The sequence below is a fragment of the Haemaphysalis longicornis genome, unplaced genomic scaffold (genome assembly GCF_048455015.1).
Source record: "Haemaphysalis longicornis isolate Haplotype H1 unplaced genomic scaffold, Haemaphysalis longicornis Haplotype H1 scaffold_8, whole genome shotgun sequence".
Classification (NCBI taxonomy): Eukaryota; Metazoa; Arthropoda; class Arachnida; order Ixodida; family Ixodidae; genus Haemaphysalis; species Haemaphysalis longicornis.
The window spans coordinates 161,538,076-161,551,967 of NW_027526445.1; the positions used below are offsets into that span (position 1 = coordinate 161,538,076).

Sequence of the window (13,892 nt, forward strand, 5' to 3'; positions counted from 1 at the left end):
GGGCGTGGAATGTAGGGGGAAGAGCCGGGCAGAGAAAAGCGGCGAGGCGAACAACAAAGCGGTGCTGACGAGGAGCGTGCGGAGAAGAAGCCCCGCATACGCTTCTCTCGGAGAGGAAGACGAGTGCGATGTTGGCGGCACTGCGGACGAACCAGAAAAAAAAATGGCGCGCTTGCGCGCCAAACTCAATTTCGCGACGCAGACGTGCCTGCGGTGCACAATTAGAGCGGACGCCCGGCAGGACCGCGTCTCCCGTCTTCCCACCACCTCTTTGCCTCTCTCTGCAAGAACGAGAGAAAGAGGGGGTGGGGAAGAGAGAGGGGACGGTATCTCGGCGAAACAGCCGCGCCATGGATACGTGCTCAAAACAAACCACGCGACGCGGTCTGAGGAAAGGAGCGAGGGGAGAACGCTGGGGCCCATCAACGAATGGAATAATCTGCGCATTGCTGCGATGTATGTAGAATAATCATGTGAATCGCCGGAAGCCAATCTATACGCCCGCTAAGCGATAACTGCTTTCTCAGATAAGGTGAGATAATAGAGATAAGAGAGTAATTGTTGTGTGTTTGCGGAGATAACAGACATAACAGGGACGTATACACGAGCATAAGGCGATGATTAATGGTCGCAAAATTTGGAAATGGCCAATTGCATCACACAATTTGCAATTCGCTCAATGTTTAACTCCTTTTTTTCTTTTGTGTTTTATATTCACCCTTGTCAACTTGCCCTGTGTGTTATACATATGACAATGTCAACCTTCTCCCCTATCCTCCAATTCCTATGTATTCTTTCCTCCCTATCCCCCTCCCCTACAACAGAAGGCGTTCCGGTGTCCGCCACCAGGCGAGACAATTTACGCCTGTTCGTGGATCTTCCCTTTCCAATGAACAGTAAATGCATACATACATTCATTGCATCGAAAATACCATAAAGGGACGCGGACCTACAAATAAGAACATTTTTTTCGATTTTTCCCGTTTGAATGCTCATAAGAAACATGTACAGTCGTCCACAGGTTAGCTGGAGCAACGCTTTACCCACATATAGGCTCCTCCTGGTTGGGTGTCAGGTAATTTAGTCACAACCGCTGCACTTCTTTGAAGTTTAAGGGGGCTCTTATTCCCCCCACATTCGTTTGAACAGTTTTGTTGGTAACTTTTCAGATATTGTATTCTAAAGCCAAATGTGGTGCTCCAGCTAAGTCTGTGGAGGACTGTGGAAACTTGCTCCATCGAAGAAAGACGGAATGTGTTCATTAATAATTTTGCCTAACAAAACATTCCAAATGCCTTCGAATTTATGTAAAGTCATGTAGGTGCGAAATTCGAAGCCCAATATTCGAGCCCGCACACGCCAAATCAAGTGTTGAAAATTTTCGGAAGCCCAGTATTGTCAGGCATGCATAAGGCCTCTGTACAGTGCTCACGGATTGAAACGCGACACTGCGAGCGCGTGGCCTGCGGTACATGCAGCGCCGCCCGTGGACGCCCGTCGAAGCTAGGTGTTGCATTGTGGTATACCACGAGGTTGAGAGCGTTTTAACCGTAGGCTTGCTGCTTCCGGTTGCCAATCAGCGGGGCTGTGGTTCCCCACAGCGACATCGGTGCGCTGCGAGCCTGGAGCGCGTTTGTGCGCCGGTGGTAGCCGCCCGGTGGTCCGCGCAGCCAACTTCGCGACATCGTCTGCTCGGGCGCTCTTCTTACGCGTGCCCTTCCGATGCGAAACAGATAATGTGCGTGTAAGGCACGGTCACGCTTATCTGAATAAAACGAGCGTCTGCACGAAGGAACAGCCAACTTTATTCCATGATATAAACTAAAAAAAAGAGGAGAGCCGACGAAGTACTAATGCACTGCACCACACGCGAACGTACCTGCAAAGGCGTGTTTCCTTTTTTTTTAGTTTACATCCTGGAATAAAGTTTGCTGTTCCTTCGTACAGAAGTTTCTTTTATTCAGATGAGCGTGACTGTGCATTACATGAACATTACTGTGCCACATTAGAAGGGCACGCGTAAGAAGAGCACGCGCACACGATGTCGCGAAATCGGCTGCGCGCACAGCCGGGCGGCGCACAAACGCGTTCCAGCGCTCCAGGCTCGCAGCGCCCCGCTGTCGCTGCGGGGAACCACAGTCCCGCTCATTGGCAACCGGAAGCAGTAAGCCTACGGTCAACACGCTCTCATCCTCGCGGTATACCCCAATGCAACACCTCGCTTCCATGGGCGTTCACGGGCAGCGCTGCACGTACCGGCGGCCACGCGCTCGCAGTGTCGCGTTTCAATCCGTGAGCACTGTACATCATTGTAGTAGCAAACCATCTTTCGTTTCCGAACTCAATACTTATGGCTGCAAGTTATGTTATGAATAGTCGGAAAAATACGGATTGACGCAACTAAAATATGAAATTCTTACCGTACGGATATTCGCGTCAATGTTTGTATTTTCTTCTTTTTCTTTTTTCGTGCTTCCGCCCTAATGCTCGTCAACGCTCGTCAAAGAAATATTAGATCCTCCTCCTCCTCTGTTTTGTTGAAATGTTTTTGAAACAATATGTAAGCACTTTATTCGGCCCACCAGGCATGCAAGAGACTGTCACGAAAAAGTACCGCATGAAATAAAAAAAAACTCTGTTAGGGTGTTAAGCTTTTTCGTTCTTCCATCCCATTTCTTAGCACGGTGGATTTTTTTTTTTTTTTTGGCCAGAAGAAAAGCAACAGCCTTCCCGACTGAGAGGTCTGGCACCACACTGCACTGACCCGAGCCAGTAGTCGCTGGTGACTGTGCGCGATTGTATGTCCCGAGACTTTCAAATTCTCCACTTCGGGAATTTCATCTCGTAATAAGGCATCTACATCCCTCGCTCAAAGCAAAAAAATAAGTGTAGTCACGTAAGCACGTCAGGCTGCATCATCACCATCATCATCACCCTACGCGACGACCGGACCCTGCAACCCTTTGATCAACTTTTTTTCTATATCTTAAATACTTTCAGAACGTAGTTGAGAAGCATATTCAGTACTTAGGATAGGGGGTCACAAGCTACGCCCATTAGATAACTTCGAAAGTTGCTTAAATTAAAAACATTTTTCTCTCTTTCCCCGGTCTTGGCGTTGTTCGACCGTCCCAATAACGTCATTATAGTGGGTTAGCGGTTATTTACGGGCTTCCTTACTGTTGTAGTAATAAGCGCACTCCGTACCCACTTGAAAAAAATCGCCAGAAACGCGAAGGAGAAACGAAAGGCGTATCTGCTGCGACGAGCAAATCACGAGTGCCGCTCCGTGCTGGCGATAACTATGGCTTTCGCAGAGCTGCCTTATACTATGGAAAGAGTGAAAGCGTTTATAGGAAGTGCTGCAGAGGCACTTTAGGTCACCCTCCCACTCCGCATAAGAAGCAGACGCTGACGAGTAAATGGTAGAGTATAAAACAGGACGCTACAACTCCTCTTGGGGATTTTCATCATAATATCTGGCTGCAACAGAGAAAGAGATGGGTTATGAGAAAAGTCTCCAACTGCCAGCATGTACAATTTACTTGTTTATTTACTGAAAAGAGTAACAAACACCGAATTTACTTCACCGAAGCAGTCCCTAACCCGCCTGCGTCTCAAAATGTTGCAACGGTTTACAATTTCTACCACACTGTCCCTCATGGAAAGACCTTTAATTTTGCTTCGATATCCGCGCACCTCGAGCGGCGGATTGCGCTCACAAGCTTGCCGGAGAGAAGTGCGGCCAGCGCCCGACAGATGGCGAGACGCGTTCCAGTCTGTACCTTCAGCGTCTCAATCGCACTACATTCGGCTCATTATTCTGAGCTGGGTTTACATACATTACACCGATACCTATGACCGCTGTCTTCCGCCAAAAATTTTACAAGGACTCCAAGTAAAGAGGCACAGCTTACTTTTGAGGGAGCGGGCAAAAGTTTGGCCGCCCGAAACTGGACGAATATGTGTGGCGCTAAACTTCAAATTATACTAGTCAGTTCAGGCAACAGGGTAGCTTTATTTTATTCTTCCGCAACAACACAAAGAAGACCCAAATTACAAATATGAATTTCAAATAACATTGACGAAGGCCCCTGAACCTTGTTACTGAACCTTGTTTCTTAGGATTAGGAGTATATCCGACTCTCCATCTAAAATTTAACGTCCCACTGCGACAATTACATTGGCGTTTCTCCGTCATGGTGGGTCTTCTATAACTGCTTGGGTGTCAGAAGACTGTTTTAATAGAGGGGCCGAGGCGTCGCTCTGTACCGCGCAGAGATTAGATGACGGCGCCTGTGCCAGCGACTGCGGGAAACGAAAACAGAACGCGAATGTTGGCATGACGCTGGAACAAAGTATCCCTTCTTCAATGTCGCCTAAATGGAATAGAACCGTGCGCCGACCTCCCATTTCTTCGTGGTGCGACAAGGTGAGATCATGTTCAAAGCGCGCCACTAGATGGCGCCATATGCCAGGGTTGAGCACTTGAGAGGACACTATTACGCATTTAAGAAGCCACGCTGATGCTTCTGTGTCCTCCAAGAAACGCACGAAAGTGGGAGAAAACCGAATGAATCCAGTTACTAAGTAAGGGAAATAAGTTTTACACTGGGACAGGATAGCCCACCCAAAGTCTAACTCGAAGCCCCGGTGCCGAATTTTAAACCCATTACCTTTGCTCTCTTTGTAACATTTACCAGCCAAAACAACCATCTGAGAACGAACCATTTTTTTCGTTTCCCCCGATGGCCACATCAGCAACGGAAAGCGTGCTTTGCCACAGTAACACTCTTATTGCGGCGGTGCATACTTCCCGGAGTACGCGACGGCACTTTGTCGTATTGCGCGATCAGCAATAAATGGGAGCAAGCTAAGATTTTACGGATCATGGCAAAACATCAATGAAAGCATGGAATAATAGCAAAACGCACTCTCTATTCCTACATGTACTCGAACACAACGTGAAAAATTTTCAAGCATCGGCCAGCTGAAATCATAATGCGCAAACAGCATTAACTGCAAAGCGTCTCTCAAAGCGTATTCATTAGAGTACGTTTCACATAAGAAGCGAAGTGACCATTCTGCTCTCACGCTAGTAAAATGGGGGTAACAATCGTTATTTTTAGATCCCTCTTTTATACCTTATGAAAGAAATGAGGGTAATAGTGTGAAGAGCGCTCCCCGGTGAGAAGTAAAAATCGTAATGCTGCTCCTTACGCGCATTCCAATACCTCCACGCTGTCACGCAAACCCTTCCCGCTCTTGTAGGTCTCTTGTAGATTCCGTTCTGCTCGAACGGGGAGGAAAAATATCACTGAAAATGGGTGGGGGGGAGGCGGAGGAGGGGGTACGTTTTTCTGCGCATGGATTCGCGTACCAACCGTCACCGCATTTCATCTTTTTACCTATTCCTTCTACCCCTTATTTTCATACACATTCAGACAACTCATTCAACAAAATTTCTACTTCAGACTAAGCTTGAAACATTAAAAGGGCCCGATAGATTGTAAATTCCCCTGCACTGTTCCGGAATTGTGTCTGAAATTGTGCCTCTGGTAATGTTGCATAAGACTTGTGCTACACTTTTCTCACACACGCCGGAACGACAACAAAGTCACATTGGCAAGCTAGAGTTAAGACAAAATTCCGGCAGTTCTACCATGGCATCACTTGAGCCCATCGTTTGCCCTCGCATTTCCTTGCTTTACCGACCCTACAAGGTGACTTGTCAGAGCTCATACATCAGAAAAAGGTCGTCGCGTTTTTGTTAAAAATTACTTATTCCATCTCTCTCTGTACACCTACCGGTCTATCCGCTACTTTCCCGGGCTAACCGCGGTAGCCCCTTTCTTACTAAGGTAGTCCGCTCGTAGGTCATCCGTATTACACATGGGCAATAAAACTCCGCTTTTTCTCTTGAACTACGATGTTTTCGAGACGAATTTTTGTTTTCTAATTTATGACAGGTAATTCCTATCTCTTACAGGGAGGTGCCAGAAATTTAGCCAGGGTGTTCAAAAGGAGCTGCTTACTTCCCTTCCGTCAAATTTATAATATATCAAAATGTCCTAATATAAAATGCTGATAACATTACAGCGAACTTTCACGTTTTACACATTATATAGAAAAACTTTTCCAACCACCAAGGAAATAAATGTTAGATTATTTTATGCAACGGTGACTGAAATTAGCAGAAAGGAATCAACAGTTTTGAAATAAATCTCCGAAATTGTTATTTACTGGGCGCCCTATAAGAAACAAAAGCATGAAAATAATTTTGTATGTTCAGTGCATGACGCAAGCTGGACTCAGTGTGATTTATGCCCACCCAATACTTGAAGCCTACGTGTTTATTTTAACAGTGGAGCTGTTGTACAAGCCGTAAGTTCGGTGTTGCACAAAAACATACTACCAAGAAAATGCGGAGCGCTCGTGAGCGCATGCCTCACGCCCGACCACCGAGCGTTTCCGGCACGCGCTGTGGCTTTAGAAAAAAAACTGTCAAAAACCACCACAAGGAGCGAAAAAATCACGCGCGCTCGTGAGCGCGTGCCTCGCGGCGTCTGCCGAGCGTCCCCGGCATGCACTGTGGCTATAGCAAATAATAATGATAATAATAAAGCTCCGGTGCTGTCGTCAAGCGCTACCACGCATGTACTGCTTGTCATGACTAACACGACGATATCTGTGCATATGACGCTGACTACTACTAGCAAAGTGCAAGGGAACAACGCAACATGTAAATAAACAACTACAGACTTGTACAACTGCGTGGTGATGAAACAAGCATGCAGCTCTGCTATGGGTCAAGTCTTGCGCGACATAGCGCAAGCTGCGGCAGTTGATCCAGTGGAAGTCTAGAAGGCTGATGATGACTTTGCATCCACCACTCGCCGCGAAGAAGACGACGACCTCTTCGATGCATATGGCAACGACTATTACAACCGCAACTACGCAAATAAACAATGATACCGAAACTTAACTATGTGTCCGGCAATGCTCATTTACAACAACTTAGCTATTCAAGTCTTGGACGTGAGTGCAAGCTTTCCTGAATTTTTGTTTGATGCAATCGGTAGTACGTTAAATTACTATGCTCATATTAGCCTTTGAAAGCACCGAGATGGCAAATAATAAGTAGGAGAGGAGGGGAAACTGCGGCATGAGGAGCGCCTTCCGGTATCTTCTCTTCCTTTGAACTCCTTCCGGTGCTGCGTGCGTAGAATGTCGCCCTAGGAACACGCGAGCCACTTTACGCGTTAAGCTTCCCCCACCGCTTACCCATAACAAGTCGCACCCTCGACATTTAGCGCATGTTCGATGCCAATTGCGTGATTACGTTCCTTCGCTTCGGCGACAGTCAGGCCAGTATGGCGCCAATGTTTCTAACGAATGTGAAGCCATCGCCAGGAATACGCTTGAGAAGACTTCAAATATCAATTTTTGGCCAAGGTAGTGAAACACGACTTAGCGGAGACAGAAGAGAAGTACAATGTACCTATACTGTTTCAGAGCATCCTGCGTTTCCGTAATCATAAGGAGAGGTGACGTGTTAGTCCCAAGTGTCAAAACCAAGGACGCGCTGCTAATCATTCAGCCACACAAACGCACAACACAAGTGCAAACAAAAGAAACTCAAGATTTAATGCCAAACAAAAACAGTACAAAAAGCCGTGCAAAAGCGTGAACGGGAAAACCAAGGTTACACCCTCAGATATGCAGTCATATAGTAACGTAAACCCTCGTTATATGAAAGTCCTCGATACAGGAAATGTACTTCGTTACAAGCGACACTTCATTAAAAGCAGCAATTATTAGCTCTCATTGCACCCCAGTGGGGACCATAGAACACTTCCACTAACGGTATTACGCTACAAGGACTGTTTACTGTACTTCGCATAAGGACAGTGCTCAGCGTGCCATCACAAGTAACACCTTTTGAAGGGGCCACAAACGGTGTCAAGCTCAGGAGTGTCTCAGTTGCCAACTATTTCTCCGATTTGAACAACAAACGAGCAAGCAGGTGCGTGAGGCCAGGGGTGTCTCATGCACGGTGGGGGATGAGGAACAGGGCGAGGCGTTGCCTACCAGCTCGGCACCGTCCACGAGTGACCGTAGGGGCCCGCCGCGTCCACTGCGGCCGCAGCGGCGGCGGCGGCGGCCGCGGCCTGGTGATGGTGGTAGCCCATCTCCGCTGCCGGATGAGGCTGGGGCCGGAGCATCAACATCGCCGTCTCTTCTTCCTCCCGGCTCAGCTCACACGAACGGAAGTGACGTCACTCCAAAGTCCTTCGTCACGGCAGAAGCACGGTGTCGCCACGGAGTTCCCGTTACTCCCAGGGAATGTATTGCGTAGTGCCGCTAGCCTTGACCACCAACTCGGAGCGTAACGGCGGAAACTAACAAATGCGGACAAACGCGAGAACACGTTCCGATACGTAGCTTTAGGTAGATAAATCGTACGCCTAGGTTCGCGGCGTTACGGTGGACGTACGAGTAGTAGCAACAAAATAACAGTCGGATAATAACAACATTGCACAATATAAGCTGGAATCACGACGGATATAACTGCTGAACGGTAACAAAGCGGATTACAACTAGCAACATGCCTTTCAGTTCTTACGACACAAATCAGCGCCGCCAACAAGAAACGAGGGAAACATGCAAGCGTGCACGTGCTCGTAATAACAACAAAAGAGTTCAAAAGGAGGCGCACAAGTGGATGAAGAGGCGGCCCAGTAGTGAAACGTGACTAGGCGGAAGGGGGGACGACGCTGATGCCCGAGAGGCCTTCCGCGTTAACGAGGGGCTTTCCCCGAGTAGCGACACGAAGTCGGCGAGTCGGGACCGGAATCCAAAACGTAAACTCGAGCGTGATCTGCGGAAAAGAAGCAAAATAAACGACGTAAACAACGTCGGCAAAGAACGGGGGAGGAAGAAAACCTGCCAACGAGACCTGGCGTCGCAAAGAGGAGGCGGTGCGGCGGTCGTGAGAACGTGACGGGGCGTCGCGACGTCGGCTACGTGACGTCGCGTTAGACGGCGGCGACGACGGCGACCGGGGCCAGCGGAGGAGCCCCCCGCGTAAAGAGCGTCGCCGGCTTCCGACTGCGGTCGCCGGCGGCCGAATCGGCGATTCCGCACCCGTCTCCTGCCGTCGGCGTGCCCCCCACCCTTCCGCCCTCCCCCCGCGGACGTGAAAGCCGAACGTGCCCCGGAACGAAAGCTACAGCCAAGGCCGCTCGGCCGTCGCCTCCGCCGCCGCTGCTGCTGCCACTGCCAGTTCGCGCACGCGTGCCGACCGGCACCCGCACGTCAGCGCGCACCACACGTCCGCAGCCCGGCGTCCGGGAAGCCCCGGTCAGGTCCTCCTCTGCTGCGCGCGTCCGCTGCTCCCCGCCGCACGAACGACCGACGTGAGCTGAGACGCCAAGCGCCGCTTCTTCCTTCCCAGCGGCCCGCCGCCGCTAATCCGAGCCGAGCGCCGTCAGCCGAGACCTGCTTCCCCGCAGCGATCACGCACGCGCTGCGCCGTTCGACTCTGCCGCGCTGCGGGAAAGCCCGACGGCCGGCCGCCCCTCTCTCCCCCTTTTCCCGACTCCGGCGGCAGCGCTCGCCCCCTCCCCCGCGTCCACCCCTTCCCACCTCCTCACCCTGGCCCTCTCTCGGAAGTCGGGTCCGAGCGGTGGGCGAGACAGCCGAGAACTCTGGGCGTGCTCCGGGTCCTTTGGTATTCCCGGCCCGTGGCTCACGTCCCAGCCTCCAAGCCACTGACGTCACGGCGAGGAGGAGAAAAGCGGGAGAGGGGGAGAGCACGGAGAGGCCGGCTGCGCGCGCGCGAAAAAAGCGATCGTGCTCGAGGAGCGGCCGCGTGTTGTCAGGGGAAGAGAGAAAGGGGTTCGCGGGGATCCACCCATTCGCGAAGGCCTTCCTAAGGTTTGCACGTTTCGCCCGGGACACGCCCCGGAGAACAGACCCGGAGCCGAGAGGGGGCGCGAAGACGGGAAAAGGGGAGGGGGGGGGGGCGATGGAGAACCGGGATCACTGGCTGTGTCCCTCGTCGACACTGCGGGACGTGTGCTCCGTGAACTGTGCGCCAACGATAAAGGGGCCTCGATTTGCGCGACACCTCCTTTGGCTTTTTGCGCACTCCCTTTTAAGCGTCCACTCGACGGTGCAGCTGAAGTCATTAGGAGTCCCTTCACAGATAAACGATAACAGAGCGCGCGAAGCTGTCGGAGGAGGGCAAAAAAAAGGTTGAAAGGTGTGGTGATTACGGAAGGGCATCCCGTTTTCCATGAGGCTCACGGACATGCGTTGACAGCGGCTTCTTCGCACGAGAGTGATGTGAAAGGAGGCAGATCGCCCAGCCTACACCTGGGCTGCACCGCCTGACATAAATTATAATCGCTACGGACAGTTGTATTTCGACAGTAGCGGCCGTACAGACTAGCGACCGTTGTATTTGGTTTACGGTATTTCATAAACGAAACACAACGGTCACCAGTGAATGAGCAGGGCTGTGACGCGTATGGAAAGAGGCGGCAAGTTGCGTTGCCGTAGCGATGCCGGAAATTACGTTTCCAGCCTTGCAGTTCAACTCTGTACAAACGTTTAACACTGTGGTCCCGCATGTGTGCTCACGCTGCTCTCTTTCAACTAACTGGTTAGTTAAAAACAGCCAAGACGACGACGGTATTGGATTTCACCCTGTGATATGTGTGCTGTTCTCGTGAGATTACCAAATTCCTCTTACCGGGATAACCTTGAACGTCAATTAAGAAGTACGCAATTATTCTCTGCAACTGGAGCGGAGTCTTGTCTAAACGGAGGTGCTCCTCTCATTGCATCGTCGCGAAATTACGAATGACCTGGATAAATCGGTCCTTCTGTTTCCTCATCGTGGTGACCCTCTTTACAGAAGATGCGAAGCCTCCACACAGGGCACATTTAAACTTCGCGGTCCTATTGTGCGTTCAGCGTGCCGCAAATCTGTCACACGTTCGGGTAACCCATTATACAGAGCTCGTAGACATGTTAACGATGCCCTCCTGTTGCGCCCCCCCCCCCCCCCTCCCTGATCTAGGTAAGCTCTCATCGTTCCCTGAGAGAACCTCTACCTTGGCCACGCTCAGGTATATACAGACGGCTCTGTGAAGTCTGACTGGTCAGTTATTGCAGTGCGGATGCCGTCGGTAGGGCAAACTGCAAAAGAGAAACTCAGCCACAGGGCTTCGTCCACCGTAGCCGAGTTAACTACTATTAGGCCCGCACTCCTTTACATCACCAATAGTCCCGCCCACCAATGGGTGATTTTTATCGGCTCACGGCCTGCCCTACAAGCACTGATTGAACTTGTACTGGCGTCGAACGCATTGCACACACTTGTATTAAGACACGTGCACGGACTCTCAATTCAGTGACTGCCAGGTCATTCTGGCATCCAGGGATTCTAGACAAGACGGAAGTACGGCCGCCTCTGCACTGCAATAAAACTGCAGCTGCCTGCTTGGCAGGACCATCTTGGGAGACCCTTGCCTCTGCATGCGATTCACCCTCAGTGAGATTTCCAGTTTCCACGAGGCCTGACAAAGCAAACTGAGGGTGTCCTTCCCCGACTACACCTAAACGTTGCCTTCACTGGTAGTTTTCATTTTAAGATAGGCTCGGCGGACCCGCCATTGTGCTCTGTGTGCTCTCTAAAAGAAGACACACGGCATGTCTTGTGTTACTGCACGCAGCATAGAAACCAACGCGAAACAGCGAAAAGAACTCTTGTGCGACTGTTACGCGGAAATTCTTTAAAGCTGCATGACTTTCTTGGTCCGGGGAAAAATCACGCTGATCTGGAGCAAGGGACAAAGACCCTTTTGAGTTTCTTTTTTTTTGTCTAATTCGGGGTTAGCCTGGTCCTTTACATCGAGATCCTCTCATTTTTCCTCGTAATGCTGTAAATGTTTTTGTAAATTCCGAACTGATTTAAGTTTCTTCTCTCTCTTATTCTTTGCTACTACGAACCTCTTCACCCTTTATCTTTTTTTCGCGTCACTATTTTCACTCCATCTGAAATAGCAAGCACCGCCATTTGTAGGATTAACCTCTTCAGTACTCTCTCTCTCTCTCTCTCTCTCTCTCTCTCTCTCTCTCTCTCTTCCTCTCTCTCTCTCCTCTCTCTCTCTCTCTCTCTCTCTCTCTATATATATATATATATATATATATATATATATATATATATATATATATATATATATATATATATATATATATATAAAATAACCTTAGGTTTAACGAAGCACGCCCAACTCACGGAGCCTAAGGCAGTCAGAGGTCAACAACTAGCTCCCACCGTTGGTCTGGTATTCACTGTGTCCTGTTGTACTGTGTCCTCTTTTGCGTTAATTTGACGTGGAAACGTTACGTCTGTGGTTATCAACTTTGAGCATGCCGCGGACACCTCATGCGCTTGAAGGAGTGAAAAGGGACCCCACGACGGAGTACGTTGATGCGTATGATATAGTTATACAGTTTACTCTTGTAGCTGAAGTCGCCCATACACCTATTTCTCCGCCCGCCTTTTATATCCAGCTTCCTTGCGTAAGCGCAGTGTTGCGCAAAAAGCCAACTTTAAAGTACAAGCTGCGCGGAGAAGTCACACAGACGTGCCAAGCGGCAACGCCGCTTTCTTTTAACAGCAGAGCGGTTTAAGCTTCTAATTCCGCCGTTGAGCGTTACCACAAAACTAAGCCCGGGCGAGCGCATGTGATCGTGCGCCTCGCGAGGAGCGCCCGGCGTCGGCGTGGGTTTGCGCCACGTGAGAAGCCTGGAAACAACACCAAAAAATACCGAGCGCACGTAAGCGTGTGCCACGTGAGGAGCCTCCGGCGTAGGCCTGACCTTGGAGAACACTCTGCCAACGTTTGTGGAATGATCTCTCGCGAGCTCTTCTCCTTGCCAGTCCCCGTGTGTTCACACCTGAAAGGGCATAGACGCCAAGTTCGCGAAGCCGGTGGCCGCGGGTTCTAGCGCGTGCCAGCGCTGTCCACTTTGGGAGAGATGTTAAAGCCCACGGGTAAAGCGATCCGGGCCTACCAGTCACGGAGAAGCTTCAGCGGGAAGTTGGGAAGTCCATGTGAGCTGCAACAGCCGGGTCTCCGACGAAGAGGGATGGGCCGCTAGCTCTGCTGTTTCTCCAGCTTTGCACCACTAGTTCAAGCCGCGCCAATTCTTCATTATTATTTTTCTCATTGGCACCAAATTTTGGCAGAAAGGAGTAAAGGGAGGGATGGTGTGGATAAAGAACTCGAACAATGCTTGAAGTGCCTTAACAGCTATTTAAGATCCGCGCGTCCAACCCCTGCTTCAGCATAAGAAAGTTAGCCGAATTGAGTTGTGTTTCCCAACTGCACTGCCATTCGTACACTCAAGAAATCAGCATAAAAGTTTTGACAGAGACAGCAGTGGCGAAGAACGGTACAGACCCGGATAGTACATCATAAAGAGCACCAATAGGCGAATTCCGTTTAAAGGGACCTTTCAACACTGCTTAGCAATTTTTGAAATACTTAATCCTTGCAGAACGCAGTAACCCAACCTATTCAGTACTTAGATTAAGGGGTCGCAAAGTACCTCAGCCACAAATTACTGCTCTGTCCCCATCAGATAAGTTAGAAACTTGCTCAAAAGGTCTTTGTCCCTTCCCCGGTCTTGACGTTCTTCCAGCGCTGGAATCACGTCATTACAGCGGTGTAATGGCAATTGGCCGGCGTTCCTTCAGTAGCAGCAATGAACGCATTCGATAGCCACGCATTCGAAAAAATAAAGCCACAGAAGCAAAGCAGAAACGGAAGACGTATCTGCTGCGACGAGCAAATCACGCAGTGCCGCCTTGT

The 13,892-nt window shown here is 50.0% G+C and overlaps 1 protein-coding gene across 5 annotated transcripts in view; it reads right to left on the reverse strand.

Moving 5' to 3' along the window:
* The window catches only part of Trh (PAS domain-containing protein trachealess), a 450,481-nt gene that overhangs the window by 80,901 nt on the left and 355,688 nt on the right, over positions 1–13,892 (reverse strand). The window contains exon 1 of one of the 5 annotated variants that reach the window (XM_077681613.1): positions 8,092–8,401. The exons of the other annotated variants lie outside the window; for them this stretch is intronic. Within the exon in view, the coding sequence (XP_077537739.1) occupies positions 8,092–8,231 (140 nt within the window). The 5' untranslated portion in view covers positions 8,232–8,401. Of the gene's footprint in view, positions 1–8,091; positions 8,402–13,892 lie in introns of those variants that run through there. 5 annotated transcript variants of the gene reach the window in all.